Below are 19,809 nucleotides of genomic sequence, written 5' to 3' on the forward strand. Positions count from 1 at the left end.
ATATTGATAATGAAAAGAAGTGGAGGGCGATCAACCAATGTGAGTTGAAGTGCAAATCAAAAAATATAATCATAATTGAAAAGGAAAAGGCACAATGCGCACATAGGTTAGGCTACTATGGTGAGCAAACATAGCACGGTTTAATTTTCCAAAGTATGGATTACCCATTTATTTGTCTCTGCATGCAAATCATCCTCCTAAAAGGTAGGCTATATCCTATAGGACTATGCAAATGTAGCAAGTGTATCTGTCATCCTTCTTGCTGCTTCCAGTTCAGAAGCCATACCTGGTGCGCGTATGGTCTCAATTAAATAGAGTAGGCTATGGCCTATGTATACATGGGCGGAGAAGCATGGGGCAGTTATCTTTCCAAGGAAATGTACTTCCTAAATAGGCCTATGATTAGGCTATAGTTTACTACATTGCCTAGAAATAGGCTAAAATATTGATTACCCATATTTCTCCGTCTGAAAATCTTCCCACTCCTAAAATGTAGGCTATAAAAACTGCTCAAGAGACAGTGCAAGTCTCCCCATCTTTTCAAACAAGAGTTGTTGGCTGACATGGCCCAGTAATCCAATGTAAGGGCCATGTGAAAATCTCTGGTAATTTAACCTATTTCTTAAGTTATTTTTATGCATTTAATATTGCCTATAGGACGAAAAATTGCTGGGACCATGGTTGGAAAGTGATCTGCGTCACATACGCCTAAAATAACATTCTGGGACTGCGGTTGGGTTTGGGGACTGTAGTTGGGTTTGGGACCAGTTCTTGCAGGAGTGGGTGGGAGTTGGACAGAAAGCTGAGCGGTGTGGGCTGGAGCAGGATGAAGAAATCGGTCTGTGCAGACCTCTACTGTGCACCATGACAGTGAAGCCTGTAACCTTATAGCTGTTTATTTCTGTGTCAGTGTGAAAAGTAGGGAAACTGATAAATCAATAATGTTACATTAACATACTGACTAATACAACTCACATTGCACGGTAAAAACATCAGAATATCAATCTTCAATCGTTTGGCCAATGGTTTCATCGTTTGATTCAGCTCTAGTTTGATTGAGGCAAAAATAATAGCTCATGTAAGCCAACGTTTGGCCAGCTCTCTCTCTAACGGTACATCAACTGGCGAAAGCTTGCCAAGTTCATTTACTTCTGAAACGTGACAAAACAAAGGCTACAAAACATTTCTATACAAACAACTGTGAGGTGGCTATTATAGTAATAATAGCCACCTAATATCGCTATCTGACAGATATCTAGAGGCTAGAGCTGACCTGGCTGTGGTAGCTACTCACTAACGTAGCTTATTCATTCACCTCAATCATTAGCTAACATTACATGTCAGTTACAATACTAGCTCACCACTGCGAATAAACACTAGTTTTGTTTTTTCTGTTAAGTTAAACAGCAGTTACCTTCCCAGCTATATCAGTCAACTAAAGAGTAGCCAGTTTCTGTTCTGCTACCTTTCACAACTTGGTGAGAGAGCACAGCCGTACTCTCCGATGCTGGTCCGGCCAGCCTTCCAGAAGCTTTGCCTTCACACAGCCTGTCAGCCCGCTCTGTGGTGTCCGTGTGGTCCTAAATCCGGTCTTATAAACACTCCAAACAGCCTACCTGACTGCTCAGAGGCATCCGCATGCTCCTAAAGCACACTCTTGCCTCGTTTTGTATCGCATTCCAATGATACAACTGGGGGGATAAAAATGCAATTTCAGAATGTGGGGGGAAATGTCCCCCCGTCCTCAGTGAAAGTTGCGCCCCTGGTTGGTCATGAGAATACGTTTTATTCATAGTAAATCAGTAATGTATAGCCATCAGAGTGTACAGGTTCAGGGTTAAGAGCTAGATTGGGTGACTTAATAATAGGTTGGTTTATTAATTGCTTTGTCTGCCACTGGAGCCTCTTTCTGCCCTGCATGTCATAGTAGAAACTAGTGATGTGTGGTTCGCGAAGAACAGCTCTTTTTGAACGGTTATTTTTGGTGAACGTTGGGAACCAAATCGCACCTGTGAACGAGTTGTTCATTTGGCTTCATGATTTGTGTACTTCTGCTACTGCTTTATGGGCTCCTGACAAGGATTATCTGCAAATAAGTTCTTAAAACATTCTCTGAATATGGTAATTTCTCACTGCAGGAACAACAGGTAGTGAGGAGAGAGCCTCATTCTGGTCCACACTCATTTTTGCAATATGTAAATAAAAATAGAACCCTATATAATTACTTTCATTTCACGATCTGACATAATGGTAGGCAACTTTTTAGGCTTTACATTTACATTTTTTCATGTTTTTTTAAGCACTACTGAACAAATAACTATTTGGTAGCCAAATGAACGTCTCTTTTATGTGAAAAGAGCCAAAAGATCTGGCCCACCGAAAAGACTCGAAATGCCCATCACTACACACAACTGATGTGTTTCCATCACAAAAGCTGCTACCAGAGATGGATGGGATTCACTTCGGTTCAATACCATTCAAGTCGAATAGTAATACACTGATGTACATTGACGAGGTGCTATGGAATAGACAGTCATTAGATCGGGTGTGGAAGGAATGTTTGGCATCCTAATAATACATAGTCTGCTCTGTTATGACAAGGGTGTGTGTCCAGTTTTTAGCGAAGATATGAATAGGGACAGTATCTATCTATAGTGGGTGTGAGGGGTGAGTGAGTGGCTAGCGAGCGAGTGAGACACACTGATAGTCAAAGGACAGAGAGTGCTATTAAAAGAAACACCCACATATAAAAAGAGAGAAGGGGAGATCGAGAAAGAGAGAAGGGGAGCTAGAGAAGGGGAGACAGAGAAAGAGCGAGGGAGGGAGGGGGTATAATAAGAGATACAGTATCTACAGTGTCAAGCGAGGTAACGCAATCACAGGACAACAGTGTCAGTGTCCACAGGTCCTAAAAATACCCCCCCCCCCCCCCCTGAGCCCAGAGTAGTCGATACGCGCTGCTGCTGTGGCTGGGCAATGGCCGTGTGCGTCACTGCTCTGCTCCATATTTTCAGCATGACTGATTTCCCCAATCACTTCCCCCCAAAGCACATCGATCCAGCGCGGCTGCTGCCCGGCCTGGGCCAACACTAGCTGTCACCACGCTAAGCCGCCGCTTCCAACCTCTCTATTCCCCTTGCTATTGTACAGACCCAGAGCGCACCATTGAAACACAATTTAACCAGACCCAGTCTGTGCCTGTCTGTAAGAAGTTTTGGTAAATGCTTTATGTTATATACAGATGTCTTTCAGTTTGTATTTACACCGTGTTGACTGAGGAATTGTTGTGTACAGGCAACAAGTTGTATTGTTTTGGGTCTTGTTTTGAAGATTGTAACGTGATTGGTTATACAACCTATTCAGATCGTTAAATTGTAGCTGTTCTGTTCTCATATGGAAAGAGCTTGTTGCTGTGGGTGTTGTGAATGTATCTGGGCACCAGGCCCTGTTGTGACCACTAGAGGGAGGAAGTGTCTAGGTTTTGCATGGAGACTGGCTGAGAAAGGGAACAATGGTTGGGATCAAACGGTGGATTATTAGTCGTTTAGTTATCAAGCACACTTACACGCTCATTCTCACACATAAAAATGCACAAAAATGGAAGCACACAAACTTGGAAACAGATACACACACTTTCAAATAAATGCACAAACACAGAAGCATCACATAACACACACTTTCAAACACATCCACATACTCAACATACCACAGGCTGCTGCCAGTTCAAATCCCGGGTCCGATGGGGAAACATCTGAGGGTTGCTGGTATCAAATCCTAGATGCCATTGCCTGCTGTTGTGCCCTTGAGCAAGGCACTTAACACCCACAACAACAGCTTCCCGGGTGCCCAGTGTGACAGCCTCCACACCTCTCCAAAACCTGTATATTTGTGTATGCATGTGTGTCTTTTGGGGGGGTTGGGTTAAAAGAGGAAGTCAAATTTTAATTGGACCTTGTGTGCAATTGACCAATAAAGTGATGGACAGGCTTATAGAAATTGCTAGAATGGAATAAATGGAATGGTATCAAACACATGGTCCTACCCTCACCAGCCTCTTACACACACAGCCCACATGACCCCTTTACACACACCAAGCCAAGCCAGGGTGTGATCTCAGTGCATTAGCCTGCCTGGCTGTGCTCCAGAGGTGATACAGGGATGTGGGGACTGTAACTGTGCATGCCTGGGCTTAGTTATCCCCCGGATAGTTACCTAGAGGAGGGCTACAGATCAGGGTGGATTAGGTAATGTAGCCGGACAAGTCCTCAGACCACTCTGAGACCCCCTATCACTGACAGATGGCAGTTTATGATTCATACGGCGACACACTGATACCCAACTACACTACATGCCGTAACATGACGTTTGACCTCCCTGAGCCATAGTTAAATATAGGCTTTGGCAAGCATCAGATTCAAGCCAATTTGTTCCTAGCTGGGTGACAACTGGTTTGGCTTTTTGTGTCAAAGGAATAATCCACTCAGAAACGATCTTTTGGTATTTGTTTCATTATTCCACTGTTGATATAGTCCCAAAATGGTTTGCATGTCAGCAATCACGTTTTCAAGATATAGAACTTTCAAAATGATAATTGTCACTTGCCACATCATCAATGAGATAATGAGTATTGTGATAGAACGTTCTCTGTTTCTCTGGTGGTAATTTTATCTAGCATAGTGCGATTTGTCTCAATGTTTCCTTTGGCTGTTCATGTTAATGAATGCCTCTGCATGGCACCAAAATCACTTTTCAACTTGAGAAGGTCCATTAGTTTTGATGTATGGGGATGTTGTTGGCCCAGGTAGCCGGTGTTGCGATGGCCACAGACAGACACATCACCATTAAGTCTGGTTCATGTGGGCCAACTGTTTCGTTCCTTAGGTTAGGGTTTTCACTAGAAATAATACAGCTTTTGTCAGGTTTGACTTTTCGTAACAGGTTAGGAGAACTTACGCAGCAGGTTAGGATAATTAACGTGGCAGGTTAGGAGAATAAGGTTAAGGAAGTCATTGCGCTAACGCTATTTAGCGTTAGTTCGCGAAACTGGACACAGAGACATACCATTTTCATCCACGAGTTCATCTGACTCTGGGGAAGTAGATAAATGAGGATTTGACAATATTTGACAATATTAGAATGACAAGAACAAGTCAATCACAATATGTGACACTTATTGCCCAACTTGATGGAAGCCTTCTGTACTCTGGCTCAGATTATCAGAGCTTGTCAATAATAGTAAGACTTTGATCTAGACCGGGATAATAGCCTACATAGTCTGTGCACGTATCACATGTAGGAATAGTGTAAGCAGGAAGCACACATGTGTACACATACACAGTCACCTACAAAGCAGAGGAGGCTGGTTAGGGGAGCCTGGCTCGTAATAATGAATGGAATGGAGTGAATGGATTGGTATCAAACAAACACATGGGGAACCAGGTGTTTGATGTGGTTTATACCATAACAGCCATTACTATGAGCCTGTCCTCCCCATTTAAAGTGCCACTAGCCACCACTAGTACAACGACATAGTGACATTTTAACCCAGCAACCCAGAATCTGTGATGCTGGAAAGGAGCACCAGATTACCGTGCAATACTCTGTCTGTTTCGGGTCCAATATTCTATTTTAGAACCATTGTCTCAGGACAAAATGGGAAGACGTTGACCAGACCTAAACACTGGAGTCTGGCTTTCCTCAGATGTCCACCAGCTTCCAGGATTGTGACTTGGAGCCCGAGTTCTCCCCAAGCCCTTTATAATGGTCAGTGCTATCTGGAATCCTTGGGACGACGTCACTACCATAAATCATAACCTTAACCTTAATCCCTACCCTTATACTTACCCTAACCCTAACCATTTTACATTTCAACTTCAATGGGGTAGGGATGTCCCAAGGATACCAGATAGCACGGACCCATTTAAAACACAAAATATGGAGAGGAGGAGAGGACAGGAGCCAGTGTGTATTCACACCACTAGAAGAGGTCAGAAATAATGTATTTGACCTGTCCAGTGTGTATTCACACCACTAGAAGAGGTCAGAAATAATGTATTTGACCTGTCCAGTGTGTATTCACACCACAAGAAGAGGTCAGAAATAATGTATTTGACCTGTCCAGTGTGTATTCACACCACAAGAAGAGGTCAGAAATAATGTATTTGACCTGTCCAGTGTGTATTCACACCACAAGAAGAGGTCAGAAATAATGTATTTGACCTGTCCAGTGTGTATTCACACCACAGAAGAGGTCAGAAATAATGTATTTGACCTGTCCAGTGTGTATTCACACCACAGAAGAGGTCAGAAATAATGTATTTAACCTGTCCAGTGTGTATTCACACCACAGAAGAGGTCAGAAATAATGTATTTAACCTGTCCAGTGTGTATTCACACCACAAGAAGAGGTCAGAAATAATGTATTTAACCTGTCCAGTGTGTATTCACACCACAAGAAAAGGTCAGTAATAATGTATTTGACCTGTCCAGTGTGTATTCACACCACAAGAGAAGGTCAGTAATAATGTATTTGAGCTCATTCTTCTTCTTCTTTGATTACATGATTTTTGCTCTGGTGAAATAAGTCCAGATATCTATATATTTTTCATTTATAGAATATTGCTCTGTACTGGTACATATCACATGGGCATTCACTTTTTTGTTGTTGTCCATTAATATGCCAATAATAGACCGTCTGGATTGTTATGGTCAGTGTCTTCAGAAAGTATTCATATCCCTTGACTTTTTCCACATTTTGTTGTTTTACAGCCTGAATTTAAAATGGAGTAAATTGAGATTGTGTGTCGCTGGCCTACACACAATACCCCATAATGGCAAAGTGGAATTATGTTTTATAGTCACTGGTGTTGCTTACCAAGACAACATGGAATGTTCCTGATTGTCCTAGTTACAGTTTTGACTTAAATTGGCTTGGGAATCTATGGCAAGACTTGAAAATGGCTGTCTAGCAATGATCAACAACCAATTTGACAGAGCTTGAAGAGTTTAAACAATAATAATGTGAAAATATTGTACAATTCAGGAGTTCAAAGCTCTCCGACTAACCCTGTATTTCATTTTCAGTTAATTTTAAAACATTTCTAAAAACATGTTTTCACTGTCATTATGGGGTATTGTGTGGGGATGGGTGAAAATACATTTTTTCCCCATTTTGAATTCAGACTGTAATGCAACCAAATTTGGAATAGGTCAAAGGTTATGGATACTTTCTGAAGGCACTGTATCTATGGGCCTGTTTCCTGTTGAGAAATGCCTGGTTCCTATTAGAACTGTTGACAGGATATCAACACCCTTCTGCAGTATTCATTTTACATATCTGATTTCCCATTATTCCAAGTTGTATTTTTGTTATCTCTGAAGACAATGCGATGTTAAATTGTGCTCCATTATTTGTGGCTTTTATATCTGTTTGATTTCATCAATTTCTGTGTTTTAGATCTGAATCACATTCATAGAATTGGACTTTAGGGCTCATATCTGGTCTCTTGTCAAATACTTCCCGCTGTAAATTCTCAAAAAATTAGAATGGGTAAAAAATAGAATGGGTCAGTCAGGTATGGTTTCATATTTACATTTCAATTGTTTTGTCCTCAGAAATACATTTCCTCTAGCCATTTCTGACCTTGGCCACTACATAGGCAAGCCTAATACACACGGGATACGTGGGAGGAAGTCTGAGTCTAAACCATAAGACAAGGACCTGTACCCCAGAAGGTACTCACTAACCCCATCATCATACTCCCCTCCTGAAATAAATCGCTACCTGTCCTTTGGGCAACCAGGAAACAACCATCCTTCCCCACTTCACCAAACCCTCCGCTATATCGGGAAAAGATATGTTTACTATGCCCAATAGAAGAATATCGAGGAATATTGTCCTCAGATTTTATCTGCACGGTATGTTGTTCATATTACCACCTTTATGAATTAGGAGCTAAACTAACCCATACTGCATGGTTGCAGCTCCAGAAGCTTTCCAGTCCTGTGGAAGTGTGACGAAGGGTTAATATGTCAGACATTCTGAGTGGGCTGGAACCATGCTGCTTGGGGCCACGCCCCCTTTCTTAGCTGTGACCTCACAGTGAAACTTGCTCCAGTCTAGCACACACACACGCACATGCACACACACAGGGAGACACTCACCCTCGCTCTCTTATACAGGAAGCATAGGGTCAGAGTGGCAGGCTGGTACACAGGAGCCACTGCTTGCATTGCTGTAGGACTACACTGTGACAGGAGCCACTGCTTCCATTGCTGTAGGACTACACTGTGCCAGGAGTCAGTGCTGAGGTGGAGATCTAACAACCAGAGGGAAACAGATAATGGTGTTTTGTTTGTGAACCTCAAGAAACCTTAACCATGGACAGATGTATGGAGACAGAGAGCCACTGAGAACAAACAGAATGCAATGGATACCAGACAGAGTCTGCGGTTTTCTGCTTCTTTTCAAGAACTCATCCATCTGCTGTCTTCATTGATGTTTCACACCAACGCTGAAGAAATGAACTATAATGTTTTTTTAAATCTTGATGCTTGAAGAACAGATAAAATGCATATTTCTATCATTTCCCCATGTTTTGGAGCCCAGGGCTTCTGCCTAAGAGGCAATGAGGACCGAAGGTGAATCCAGAAGAGCTGGCCCTTTAGACAGAAAAAAAACGGACCCTGGGTTATACAGGGATGCCAACCTGAGAAGAGGCACGAAGAGCAAGAGAGAAAAGGAAGGTGAAAATGAGTGTGCCAACGAACTGTGGATTCTATTTTTCTGCAGATCGGTCTTTCCAAGTGCGGAACGGGAATATCTGTGGATCGCCCTGTTCCGTCAACAGGCCTATAGACATCATACAAAAAAGCAGGCGGTAATATGCTGTACAAATCTAAGTTGTGCCTTGCCGTTTGCATGCTATTGTTGAATGCAGTATCGTTGGAGTAGTGTCATTAAAATTGCTACGATGACTCAAAGGAAAGCTATGATAATGGTTGTTGAGATGACTCCAACTAAACTCACTTTCGCTCTTGTTAAATGTTTGCTGCGTAATTTAACATTTCCTCCCACATTTTCCAGCGTGCCCCTCAGCTACATTATTATATAGTATCCTCCATTATGAGCTTAACTTATTAGTTCATTCAAAAACGCATACTGTAGCCTACAGCCATATCACTTCAAGGATTGCTTCCTACATACAAATGGTAGCCTTGAGTATAGCAGTTGATTCGGGCAGATGAGATAGAGAGCCGGTGAGGCAATTCAGTGATCCAGAAATAATCGAAATAAACATCACCTTAGAAGCGACTCCAAGGTTCTCCCCTCCACTATCAGTTAGAATGTGTGGACTGTAGGAGAACAAGTCTCTCTCTCTCTCTCTCTCTCTCACACACACACACACACACACACACACACACATATAGAGAATAGATTTATTTTGTTCCATAAATGATGTAGGGTTTGCCTGAACAATAACCAACAACTCTGCAAAATGTTGGAATAAAAGTAATTGTATATTTGATTCAGTTGGATGGCTTAGGCAAACAGTTCATTGGAAAAAACAATCACACTTGTACTGTACCAGAGCTTTTTCCTACCACCCTCCTGTGCTGTATCACCATGAGATCGGCCACTGATGGGCAGTGTTTCCCCTATATTAATTTAGCAGCGGCAGGCCTCAATTGCTAAATCGTGGCCGCCACTTCCAAGAATATGATGTAAAAATATCTATATATATTTGTTGTAGAAAAGCAGCTATATATATTTTAAATAAGATCATCTTTGAGAAGGGAGAATCAAGGGACAATCAAACATTTTTAAAATGTCATGGCATGGTGCATCCATTGATTTTGTTATAATGTTTGAGTCATTCAGATAGCATAAGAACACGGGATAAGCCATGGCAAAATGTGTAGAATGGCAGAAAATTTGCTTTAAAACTACACATTTTCTCTCAGCCCCGAGGTAAAATGTGTAGAATTGCGGGAAATTAGGTTTAAAAAGTTTTTTTCCCCTTGCCCCATGACAAAATGTGTCGAATTGCAGGAAACTAGCTTTAAAACTGTAACATTTTCGCTCCGTCCCATGGCAAAATGTGTAGAATTGCAGGAAATTAGCAATAAAACAGCAACAGCTAAGAGGAGTGGCTCAAAAAGTTTAGGCCGGAGACCGTGCCATTGGCAACACCCACTACCACACCCCCCCACGGTACCCACTGCTGAAAAAAATCCTAAGGGAAACACTGGATGTGAGTTCTAGAACAAGGGATGGGCAACTGATGGGGGTTCTAGAACAAGGGGAATCCTGCGAGCTTCTGAATAACTCCTCAACCCAGCCTTAGTCTCCAGAGAGCAAAATGCCCCCCCTGACTGTGAGAGGCTAACAGCTGGTCATCAGTGGTTTGAGGGCAATCGATAACACAACCCAAATAAAGAAACGCCTTGCTGTTGTTGTAACCAGTCTCCTTGGGCTGCTTGTTCACCGCCCATTTTTTTGCTGTCTGCTCTGGAGGACTAGAGCTTTAAAAGTGGCTTTCTGTATGCTGTTATTTGTGCACATGGACTTGCTTTAAAATCAATTTTTTGTTGGAGAACCCAGGAGCAAATGATTTAAGAACTTTGTGTTATTTTTCCCTGATCTTCAGCTGTCTTAAGTAAGCAAAATGACAATCCATCAAATGTCTAACTGGTAATCTAATCCCTCATCATCTGTAGGAGTGCCTATGTCCAATCACCAAGAGCTTTACCCTTTCATGGAGTGTTCCCCCCGCTCTCCTCCTCCCCCGAGGGGCTATCTATTCTCAGAATAAAATGTAAGAGGCGTTGACACGGTTATTAAACTACCAGCTGGAGATATAGGGGTTCGCACTACGGTCAGGCCTTGCCTGGCTACCCAGACTCCTTGCTCCGGCCAAACGCCACGTCACTTCTTCTGGACACAATTGGTCCAGAAACCGATGGGTTGGGCCAGAGCCAGAACACACGAGGGTAAAACAGCATTTCGAAAATTCATAATTGGCTTTGATACTCTGGTTAGAGATGATCCAATTGCTGATGACTTTGTTTTGTACAACACCCCTCATTTTGACGTCACCACAAACGACTTCAACTATTATAGCGAACATAGAGCAGCGGAAAAATTCAGTTTGAGTCGTCCGGCAAGGTTAGGCCCTCTTTCATATATATTGTCTGCATGGGTGCACCTTCAGATATAAACAGATAGGTTTATGAGGGGTGGAATTGTATGGGGAGGATGGATACAAATTAGTCTGGCATCAGACACCGGTCTCGCACCCTACCGGCGGCATGTTACGATTCAACTATCTATGATTTACGGTAGAGACATTCCACTTTACTGCACAGAAATTAGATTCATATTGTTTTTCCCGCTATATGTCATGTTATGCTATATTTTATGTTACATATGATGTTATGATTAGGCGAGTTCCATGTAGGTAGGACATATTTACACTGAACAAAAATATAAACGTAAATGCAACAATTTCTTTACTGAGTTACAGTTCATATAAGGAAATCAGTCAATTGAAATAAATAAATTAGGCCCTAATCTATGGATTTCACATGACTTGGAATATAGATATGCATCTGGCCCTAATCTATGGATTTCACATGACTTGGAATACAGATATGCATCTGTTGGTCAAAGATACCTTAAATGATTATGCTGAAACATGAAGTGATGGTGGCGGATGAATGGCACGACAATGGGCCTCAGGATCTCGTTATGGTTTCTCTGTCCATTCAAATTGCCCTCAATAAAATGCAATTGTGTTCGTTTTCCGTAACTTATCCCTGCACTTACCATAAGCCCATCGCCACCATGGGGCACTCTGTTCACAATGTTGACATCAGCAAACTGCTCGCTCACATGACACCATACATGCTGTCTGCCATCTGCCCGGTGCAGTTGAAACCGGGATTCATTTGTGAAGAGCACACTTCACAAAGTGAGCATTTTCCCACTGAAGTCAGTTACGACACTGAATTGCAGTCAGATCAAGACCCTTGTGAGGACGACAAGCATGCAGATGAGCTTCCCTGAGATGGTTTTGGACCGTTTGTGCAGAAATTCTGCAGTTTGAGCAGAAATTCACAGTTTCATCAGCTGTCCGGGTGGCTGGTTTCAGACGATCCCGCAGATGAAGAAGCCAGATGTGGAGGTCCTGGGCTGACATGGTTACACATGGTCTGCGGCTGTGAGGCCGGTTGAACGTACTGCAAAATTCTCTAAAATGATGTTGGAGGCGGCTTATGGTAGAGAAATTAACATTAAATTATCTGGCAACAGCTCTGGTGGACACTCCTGCAGTCAGCATGCCAATTGCATGCTCCCTTAAAACTTGAGACATCTGTGGCATTGTGTTGTGTGACTAACTACACATTTTAGAGTGGCCTTTTATTGTGCCCAGCACAAGGTGCACCTGTGGTGTAATGATAATTTTGTTTAATCCGCTTCTTGATATGCCACACCTTTCAGGTGAATGGATTATTTTAGCAAAGAAGAAATGCTCACTAACATGGATGTAAACAAATTTGTGCACCAAAAATTTGAGCGAAATAAGCTTTTTGTGCGTATGGAACATTTCTGGGATCTTTTATTTCAGCTCATGAAACATGGGACCAACAATTTACATGTCGCGTTTATATTTTTGTTCAATGTAAGTGTTGGGCACATCTGCTTCCCTCCATAACACCAGTTTTTTCTTGGGGGAGCTGTGATTGCGTACTTCAGCTGACAGGGGATCTTTTGGGGTTATTCGTAGAACCTCACTGCCGCTGTAAATGTACCACCTGTTTTTTAGAAGATTCCAGAGTGAATCATAGTGATTAACTGTCATGCTCTGTGAACATCCTATGTATGATACATTGATCAATCTCACTCTATTAATTGAACAACCATTGCCCTTTAAAATCGTATTACCAGCTGCTGTAATATGCTTGAGGGAGGCAGACTAGAGTGGTCACAGTGTATCCTCACTTTAAATTGAATGCGAAATACCAGTTGATTAAATCCATTTGTTTATTAAATCTGTTTTAGCTATGCTCTCCCACCTCTGTTTCCTCAACTGTTCAGATCCAGCTGTCTGTCGAAGGCCCTTTCATTTCATTTCCCCCAACACTCTCCGTAAAAGGCCAAATAAAAATATAAAGTGGCAATGACATTTATACAAGTTATGGCACGAGGGGGAGTTGAAAAATTCAATGGAGCCTTAGGATTATTTCTAAATGAGACATTGACAGCACACAAGTATGAGGTTTTTGTGTCTGGTCTGTCTTGGTTTCATGTGAGTAATTTCATGTGAGTAAAGGGTTTTGGGCCACAGACAGTTTTGGCTAGTGGTAAGTGAATGAGGTAATTGAGGTTGCTTTTGCGTGATCTCCAGTATTCTACAGTATACTTCCTGGAACACAGAGTAGAAAGAAATGGACTCCCTCGTCCAACTCAACTTGAAGTGAGTGGAAAAGATCTTAATGCTTGATATGTCAAATTTAGATAATATGAATCCTGGGCTCGTTCTGATTTTTTTGAGGCCAAATGCAGACAGCAATTGTTTTTGTCAGAAAGTAGAAACACTTTCTAAGAAAAAGTGAAAGATTAGATTAGACTTAAATATCGCTTTGGCGCCATAGGTCGACAATTGCTTAATTCCATGGAATGTTACATCAATGCGCTCTTGATAAAATAATTCAAGACATTAGCTGGCATACAAAACACCTCACTTACACAGATTATAAAGTAATCAAGCCTCTTCCACAGAATATAGCTCTCATTCCTCTGGCAAGGGAAGTGCCGGTAACAGCCAAGAGAAGACTCGTTTTTATAAATGTGTCTAGAGGAACTTCCAAGCTTTTTAAAAATCACCTCTGAGTAGGTTAGTAATGGTGGGTCTTGGAGATCCTCACAGGCATCCATCTATCTATTCACAGACTGAGGTCTTGGTGGTATTGGGTTGCACGCCTATGGTGTGCACCTGGGTAATTTGTTACAGGCTCACTGAGAGTTCTGTCATGATTGAATTACTCTCTTGACTCCCCAGAGTGGATGCTTTCCTAATACCCCCAGACTTAACTGTCCACTAAGGAGATCTCCAGATTCAAGAAGATGTGAAACGCTTTTACAGCCGCTCCTGAGAAACCGTGAATGTGTGCCATAGCAAATACTAGATCATTAGCGCATATGCTAATCGTTTCTGTGTAAATTCGTTGCTAATGCCACATAACGTAATGCTACATGTGTTAACGCCAAAGATGTTTACAGTCATAATACCCCTATCCCAACTGTGTTTCCTCTGCTACTTTTCCTCACACCAGTCATCCGAGTTTAATGCCAGACCGCCTCCCTTTCCCTTCACCTCAGCCCTGAAACACACACTGTAATAGCCGACCCTGAGACCCTTTGACCTCTCAACTCGATTCGCCCCCATTTGCTCTGTTTTGGAGTTAGATTGCTCTTTTATGAATTATGGCTCTGAGGTTCTCAACTCGCCGGCTTCAGCCCTACCGAAGCAAACGTCCTCTTCACAATACACTGTTATGCTAGAAGTGTACGTGAGAGCAGAATTGTGCTTATGTACTTTGTTTACATGGACCTTTTTTTGCTTTAATCAGTATTAGTATCTTATTTATGTACTTAATGACATATTTATGTGTTATGGCGTCGGTTAGGCTGGGCCTGTATTTGGTCAGAAGCACTATCCGTCATTACTGTCACGTCCTGACCATAGTGCTTATGTGTTTTGCTTGTTTTAGTGTTGGTCAGGACGTGAGCTGGGTGGGCATTCTATGTTGTGTGTCTAGTTTGTCTATTTCTGTGTTCAGCCTAATATGGTTCTCAATCAGAGGCAGCTGTCAATCGTTGTCCCTGATTGAGAATCATATATAGGTGGCTTGTTTTGTGTTGGGGATTGTGGGTGGTTGTTTCCTGTGTCAGTGTTTGTGCCACACGGGACTGTGACGGTTAGTTTGTTTGTTATTTTGTATAGTGTCTTGTCTTCGTGTATATTAAATCATGGAAACTTACCACGCTGCACATTGGTCCTCCGATCCTTCTCGCCTCTCCTCGTCCGAGGAGGAGGAAGAGCTAGACTGCCGTTACAATTACACATTACATACTAATTCACAAAGGGGTCTGTGCTGTAGGCCTATGTAAAATGTCCTCAGCGGACCTCTCAGACTGTATGGGCTATGCTTCTCTTCCGGGCGTCCCAGTGCCGTACGTCTTGTTTTTATTTGCGGGTTAAGTAAAAGGCTTGTGCTTGGAGACGTTGATTTAAACAATCAGAGAGAACTTGGAGTACACATCATCTGTGCTCATCGCATCCCCATAACATGACCCAGCACAGCCGTGGATTTACCCGTCTAGGAACATCAGATGGCTATCTCACGTGTGTTTATACGGATGTATTGTGCAGCAAGGAGTGTGTGCCTGCGTGTGTGCGTGTGTATAGCCCAAACACAACAGTTAATTAGCTGTCTTTGGAGATGGGACATTTTTTTTTGCCTATGATTCACTTTATCTTAATGGGAAGTCCTGTAATGTCTTGCTCTGTGGTTAATGCTCTGGTCCTTGGCATGCCACATTTGATTTGATTTGAGTTAGATTCAGTTAATGAGCTCTAGAACGTTGTGTACCCAAACTAAGACTATGGTGCATGGACATTAGCAACAATACAGGGAACGTACAGTATATAGCCGCCCAGTAAAGTAATATAAACAGAGTGAAAGTGAGTGCAGACAGAAATTTATGCAAAACCATTCAAAGGGTGAGCCAAAATGCACAAGTGCTGATTATACAGACCCAGATTGTGATTTTTCATATTTTTTGGCTGCTTCTCCTCTTGGCTGCTCCTGCAATAAGACGTGCAAAATCAAATGAACAAATACGTGATATGTCTTTATTTGAGAGTAAGTTGCTCATGAACCAATATTAAATAGTTTATTAGCCATTAATTAATTCTTAGTAATTATTCACCATGACATGTTTATGTACTAATTAATATTTACAAAATCATGAACAACAGGCCTAATACATGTTTTTACTTGACTTACTAGTAAATAAACTATGTAATAATGTTTATAAGTAGTTTATTTCTTTTTTATTTAACTAGGCAAGTCAGTTAAGAACAAATTATTATTTACAATGACGGCCTACCCCGGCCAAACCTTAACCTAGATGACGCTGGGCCAATTATGCGCCGCCCTATGGGACTCCCAAACACGGCCGGTTGTGATACAGACTGGAATCGATCCAGGGTCTGTAGTGACATCTCTAGCACTGAGATGCAGTGCCTTAGACCAATACACCACTCGGGAGCCCAGATCTAATTAAGTGCTACAAATACATTAACTTTCCATGCACAATTCTCAGTTATGTATTGTATAGTCCATTAAATAAATAGTCAGTGAACTGAGTATGTTCTCTGAGCCTATACTTAGACTCTCCTGGCCCAAGCCCATTCCCCATGCGAGGGTCACGACCTCTCTAATGTCTGATTAGGAACAATGAAGACTAGGCAGCACACTCACAGCGGACAGGCTGAACCAGGAACTGTGTCCCAGTAGACCTCTCATTCAACCTCAGCAGCCAGGGAGTTTCCTAATCCAACCCAATATAGTTTCACCTCAGTACCCCTCGCTACCTCCCCTCCTCACCCTGCCTGCGGCCTAACATCTAATGCCACATCTAATTATTTTATCTTGGCCTTGCAAGTGATGATGCAGTCAAGCCTGTGTACAACTCTGTTGCTCGCCATTTTTGTTGGTGTATTGGCAGTGTCGCTCTTTAGTACCCTTGCAGGTGCAATGGAGTTAATAACAAGACAATGATAATTTCTGTTTACGAACCTTTGTCAGAGTCAGCACTTCTCATTTAAAAAAAGGGAGACACTGGGTTCGGCTTTAATTTACAGCCTTCTGTTTACCAGATATTGACAAAATGGTATGGTGCTGACCAGCCGGTCTGGTGTAACTAACTGTACGGTGCTGACCAGCTGGTCTGGTGTAACTAACTGTACGGTGCTGACCAGCCGGTCTGGTGTAACTAACTGTACGGTGCTGACCAGCCGGTCTGGTGTAACTAACTGTACGGTGCTGACCAGCCGGTCTGGTGTAACTGACGGTACGGTGATGACCAGCCGGTCTGGTGTAACTAACTGTACGGTGCTGACCAGCTGGTCTGGTGTAACTAACTGTACGGTGCTGACCAGCCGGTCTGGTGTAACTAACTGTACGGTGCTGACTAGCCGGTCTGGTGTAACTAACTGTACGGTGCTGACCAGCCAGTCTGGTGTAACTAACTGTACGGTGCTGACCAGCCGGTCTGGTGTAACTAACTGTACGGTGCTGACCAGCCGGTCTGGTGTAACTGACGGTACGGTGATGACCAGCCGGTCTGGTGTAACTAACTGTACGGTGCTGACCAGCTGGTCTGGTGTAACTAACTGTACGGTGCTGACCAGCCGGTCTGGTGTAACTAACTGTACGGTGCTGACCAGCCGGTCTGGTGTAACTAACTGTACGGTGCTGACCAGCCGGTCTGGTGTAACTAACTGTACGGTGCTGACCAGCCGGTCTGGTGTAACTAACTGTACGGTGCTGACCAGCCGGTCTGGTGTATCTAACTGTACGGTGCTGACCAGCCTGTCTGGTGTAACTAACTGTACGGTGCTGACCAGCCTGTCTGGTGTAACTAACTGTACGGTGCTGACCAGCCTGTCTGGTGTAACTAACTGTACGGTGCTGACCAGCCGGTCTGATGTACCTAGCTGTACGGTGCTGACCAGCCGGTCTGGTGTAACTAACTGTACGGTGCTGACCAGCCGGTCTGATGTACCTAGCTGTACGGTGCTGACCAACCGGTCTGGTGTAACTAACTGTACGGTGCTGACCAGCCGGTCTGGTGTAATGGTGTATGTCTGGAGAGTTCTGTGGATGAGTATGATGTATGAGGAGTCAGATGAGGAGTAGTATGATGACAGGCCAGGTTTTACGGGGATACTCTTTCTCACCTCTGCCTCTCATATAATACTGTGCCTCAGAGGGACGAGCTAGACCTTCCACAGTGCAGGCAGGGTGCTCCTGTGCTCTAATGTTCCCCAGCTGGAATTGATGCAGCTGTGACATGCAGTGACGCAGGAGGGGTGTCAGGTAACCGACCTACTGACAGGCTGACATCAATCACGCTTACTTACCAAGCTGCTCGTTAAGTAACACACCTCCTTTTCTTTCATGAAACGTTTCACCTGGAATGTGGACTTTTGAACAGAGGAGAATCAGGTGTGTTTCAGAGAAACATTATATTTTCTCCTGCGGGTCTGCCTTTATGTCTGTCTGTCTGGCCCTCGGCCTAATGCCTTTCTATACACAAAAGCTCTTGGATTGCACAGTAACTTACTTCAATTCTAGACGAGAATGAATGACTATACACTCACCAGACAGTTTATTAGGTACACCCATCTAGTACCGGGTCGGACCCTCTTTGCATGGATTCTACAAGTCGGAAACGTTCCACAGGGATGTTGGTCCATGCTGACGCAATGGCATCACGCGGTGGCTGCAGAATGGACGGCGGTACACCACCGCCACCAGCCTGTACTGTTGACATCAGGAGGATGGGTCCATGGACTTATGCTGCTTACGCTAAATCCTGACTCTGCCATCAGAATGACGCAACAGGAACCGGGATTCGTCGGACGTTTTCCACTCCTCAATTGTCCAGTGTTGGTGATCGCCTGCCCACTAGAGATGCTTATTGTTGTTTTTAGCTGATAGGAGTGGAACCCGGTGTGGTCGTCTGCTGCAATAGCCCATCCATGACAAGGATCGATGAGTTGTGCGTTCCGAGATGTCGTTCTGCACACCAATGTTGTACTGCACCGTTATTTGTCTGTTTGTGGCCAGCCTGTTATCTTGCACGATTCTTGCCATTCTCCTTCGACCTTTCTCATTAACGAGCTGTTTGCGCCCACTGGACGACTGGTGGCTGGATTTTTTGTGCTCTTTCGCACCATTCTCGGGAAACCCTATACACTGTCGTGAGTGAAAAGCCCAGGAGGGCGGCCGTTTCTGAGATACTGAATCCGGCATGCAGGGCACCAATGATCATACACACTCAAAGTCGCTTAGATCACTTGTTTTGCCCATTCTAACGTTCAATCAAACAGTAACTGAATGCCTCGATGCCTGTCTACCTGCTTTATATAGCAAGCGACGGCCACGTGACTCACTGTCTGTAGGAGTGATACATTTTAGTAAACGGGATGTGTACCTAATAAACTGGCTGCTGAGTGCATGGTATTGATTCCCAGAGACGAAAATGTGTGTTTAGCACTACTGCAGTATCACGTAATCTTCTTCAATGTGAAGGCCTATCATGAGAATATCAATAGCTGTTTTTACTACCATCTCTCCGTTGTTCTAGGGAACTCGGTTGAGTTCATTCAAGACTTGTGATTTCAACAAAGCCCTGTAGAGGGACCCTATCCCAAGAAGAAGAAAAAACAGTCTCTCAACATAATACTACAGCTCTCAGATCACTCACTATGACCATATAGTGTTGAACACACACTCCCCAGGGTTATTCTGGACTGTTTCCCTTTCCTTTCTTTTCATTTCTGTTCACACTTGTGTTTGTTCCTGAGGGTGTGACTGGTGAGCATAGGAATGAGAAGACAATGGAGTCCAGAAGCACAAAGAGCCATGGTGGTGCTGTAGGGGAGCTTCCTCTGCTCTGAACTTGACCCTGAACACCAAACAAATACACATCTGATATATTCAGCATTTCAT

General features: G+C 43.2%; 1 protein-coding gene across 7 annotated transcripts in view; it reads left to right on the forward strand.

Annotated features, from left to right (window-relative positions):
• LOC139560554 (3',5'-cyclic-AMP phosphodiesterase 4C-like) overlaps nt 1–19,809 on the forward strand; it is a 100,639-nt gene that overhangs the window by 31,193 nt on the left and 49,637 nt on the right. The window contains exon 1 of one of the 7 annotated variants that reach the window (XM_071377427.1): nt 8,133–8,879. The exons of the other annotated variants lie outside the window; for them this stretch is intronic. Coding sequence (XP_071233528.1) covers nt 8,752–8,879 — 128 coding nt within the window. The 5' untranslated portion in view covers nt 8,133–8,751. Of the gene's footprint in view, nt 1–8,132; nt 8,880–19,809 lie in introns of those variants that run through there. 7 annotated transcript variants of the gene reach the window in all.

This window comes from Salvelinus alpinus, chromosome 30 (assembly GCF_045679555.1).
Source record: "Salvelinus alpinus chromosome 30, SLU_Salpinus.1, whole genome shotgun sequence".
Lineage (NCBI taxonomy): Eukaryota > Metazoa > Chordata > Actinopteri > Salmoniformes > Salmonidae > Salvelinus > Salvelinus alpinus.